The sequence below is a fragment of the Limulus polyphemus genome, unplaced genomic scaffold (assembly GCF_000517525.1).
Source record: "Limulus polyphemus unplaced genomic scaffold, Limulus_polyphemus-2.1.2 Scaffold2781, whole genome shotgun sequence".
NCBI lineage: Eukaryota > Metazoa > Arthropoda > Merostomata > Xiphosura > Limulidae > Limulus > Limulus polyphemus.
The window spans coordinates 117,354-120,575 of record NW_013668391.1 but is presented as its reverse complement, the minus strand read 5'-3'; the positions used below and the strand labels follow the sequence as shown (position 1 = coordinate 120,575).

The following is a 3,222-nucleotide window of genomic DNA, read 5'->3' as shown; positions in this document are numbered from 1 at the left end:
TAAATTCATGAAATAGTAGTTCAATAAAATTTTGAATGCGAGTCAACAAACACGATGACATGGCCTTTCACCCGTGACCCACCTGGAAAGGTCAACACTGCAATATTCCTCCACAGGACAGAAGAAAGCTCACTGTTACTTCTCTTGAACGACTTACCTCACTATAAGGAGGTTCAGTTGTGTCCATCTTGTTCACTCCCACAATCATCTGCTTCACACCCAGGGTGTAGGCCAACAAGGCGTGTTCACGGGTCTGGCCATTTTTGGAAATTCCAGCTTCAAATTCACCAGTGCCAGCAGCCACAATCAGAACAGCACAATCAGCCTTTAAAAAAAAACAGATTTACAATTAGTACATCTCCCAAAAATTTAACATTCTTTGAGCTACTGATCGGATTATTGATGTAACACCATAGAAAATTAATTAAAGTTTTTATAAAATATTTTAAAATTGAAACACAAACCTGGGATGTTCCAGTAATCATATTTTTAATGAAATCACGATGTCCCGGAGCATCAATAACAGTGACGTAGTACTTTGGAGTCTCAAACTTCCACAGGGTGATGTCAATGGTAATACCACGTTCACGCTCGGCCTTCAGTTTGTCCAACACCCAGGCATACTTGAACGAGCCCTTCCCGAGCTGTATTAAATAGTCAGGAATAAAATATGTAAAAATACTATACAACAATTCAGTGTTTTCTCTCAAAATTGCATACTACGACAGTTAAGAAAATTCCAACAATCACTCACCGGACACAAAACAGAACATATTCCCTAAAAGATGAAAGGTTACTCCCACTAAACTTGTAATCACATTGCCTAGCAACAATGGAAGTCACTCGTACATTTTTTATTACTAAATGCTTGCAATTAAACAATTTATGCATTATTAATTAATTACGTTCGTACTTACCTCAGCAGCTTCCTTCTCAAACTTCTCTATAGTTCTCTTGTCAATGCCACCACATTTGTAGATAAGGTGACCAGTGGTAGTAGATTTACCAGAATCTACATGGCCAATGACCACAATATTCATGTGTGTCTTTTCCTTTCCCATTGTAGGTTGATGTTACTTGACTATAGAATCTAAAGAAAATATAATCTTTAGACGAGCTATTCATAACGGGATATGCATGCCTACTTCACATTCAACATTAAAACAATTTTCAACTCTGGAAAAAAAATAAGACCAAAATCATTTAGTCCAAAAAAAAGTATTGTTTATCAACAGAATACATTTTAACTTGATTTAATATTTCCAACCTTTCCATTGTTTTAACAGTGATCTAAACATACATACATCTAAAACACATTTAAATACATATCCTTGATCCACTTTCATATGGCAGGGTAGGAATGTCTGTGGGGGGGGGGGGGTCCGACACTTGTTAAAGAAATTTTATTTCACCCCTTTCCATGTGCTTAGTATTTGAAACTCCTATTTCAAAAATTTCTAGTTAGCTGAATAATGCAAGTTAACTTGAAAACTAAGAACATGTTTTTGAATTCAAGCACCCATCCTCACAATGGTGTGTGTTGACACCTTCTCACCCCCAACTTTAGAGAAGTTAATAAAACTTTGCTTGTTTCTTGTCAACTAAAATTTTTATATTTCCATATTTTAAGCAAACAAAGGTTTTTATTCCAATACTCTTCCGATAATTTATTCAAATACTATACATATTGCAAGTTAAGAAGATCACTAAGCCTACAATGTTAGTTTTTGTTCTCTGAATATTCCATCACTAGCTATAAATAAAATTAATCAGATTGCATGCATTTTATATTGGATAATGTCAACTGTAACCTGGAATCTAACCTATATTAAACATTTGCTCTCACTTTCAGAACACAGCATAAAGTAAATTAGAAGTCACTCAATAATGAATGGTTCATCTGCATTTCAATATGGTCATATAATAGTATACTATAACTAAATATCTTCTGAAGAAATATCAAGGTTAGACGTGTCACTGCTAAAGTTAGTAGTAGTAGAACATGTAGTACGTTAAACCATGAATAATTTATATGTTGGCCACATCAGCCACCAGACTTCCAAAATTTAAAATTAAGTTTAAAGGCAATTTTTCCTTGTTTAAGAGTATCTAATTATATATTCACTAACCATAAGTTTAACTACTTAAAGATGTGGTCTTAATTTTTCTTAATTCTATCCTACTTTAACAATTGCACTTTTGTTTTAAAAAATTAAAAAGTACTATTAATTTTAATAATAAATCATTACCAAGTGTTAGGCCTACAATTTACAAAATACAAGACAATATGGTAAGGAGTACTGTGCTCTGTAGTCAGTATTTTGTATTACAAACCAAAGATGAACTTTAAAAATTCAAAGTTTCTAAAGTAAAATGTAGATTCTATAGACTACCCTTGAACCAACTGAAGCTTTAAACTATACCTAATTAGGTAAGTCCTAACAACCGTTTAATAAACTGAGCCGACTGGAGTGGAGAACATGGCGGACGGGCGTGTTCGTGGCACATTCAACATTTTGACAAAGACCATGTTGACTGTATAATTGTATTGGTATTGCAATGCAATATTTTTTCTTAAGAAATCATTAAATTAGAATTCTCTGAGTATATTATTAGAAAGGAAATAAAATGTATTAATGTAACATTTAAGAAAAATATTTAATGAAATAATTATCTTTTCAACCTCATTTGTCTTAGCCTTTAAACTTCAATCTTAAAAATTCCGGTCTTCAGCAACTAAAATAAATTTATTTAATAAAAAACGAAAATGTGCATAAAAACTAATATTACGATTAACACAACAAAAGCACGATATCTAAAAGTCACATATCAACAATTGTTAATAATTTCTGTTTCAGTAGATTTGAACAGATACAGAAAAGGACAAATTTACGTACTCACCATTCAACTGCCACGATGAAAAGAGAGAAGGACGGTCTCGATCACGTGGCTTTATTAGGATGGTCGTTGGGTTTCGAGATTATCTTATGACATCATACTGCAGATATCACAAAAACACACATAACTAGAAAATACTGAGTTTATAATATACTTTTATAACAAAACGCAGTTTGTAATTCATCTTATTTAAACATGTTAACAGTCACTATAATAATTGAACACAAGAATATAATTGAGAAGTAGAAAAATCTTGATGACGAAATAAAATATTCGTATTACCCAATAAGGTTCTGTTTTATATGGTTTTTATCAAAATTTTCA

At 32.3% G+C, this 3,222-nt stretch overlaps 1 protein-coding gene across 1 annotated transcript in view; it reads right to left on the bottom strand.

Annotated features, from left to right (window-relative positions):
* The window catches only part of LOC106467893 (elongation factor 1-alpha), a 6,943-nt gene extending 3,965 nt beyond the window's left edge, over positions 1-2,978 (bottom strand). The window contains exons 1-4 of the mRNA XM_013928278.2: positions 2,902-2,978; positions 918-1,090; positions 465-644; positions 158-325 (exon numbers count right to left, since the gene is read on the bottom strand). Coding sequence (XP_013783732.1) covers positions 158-325; positions 465-644; positions 918-1,061 — 492 coding nt within the window. The 5' untranslated portion in view covers positions 1,062-1,090; positions 2,902-2,978. The remainder of the gene's footprint in view (positions 1-157; positions 326-464; positions 645-917; positions 1,091-2,901) is intronic.
* Positions 2,979-3,222: the final 244 nt, after the last annotated feature.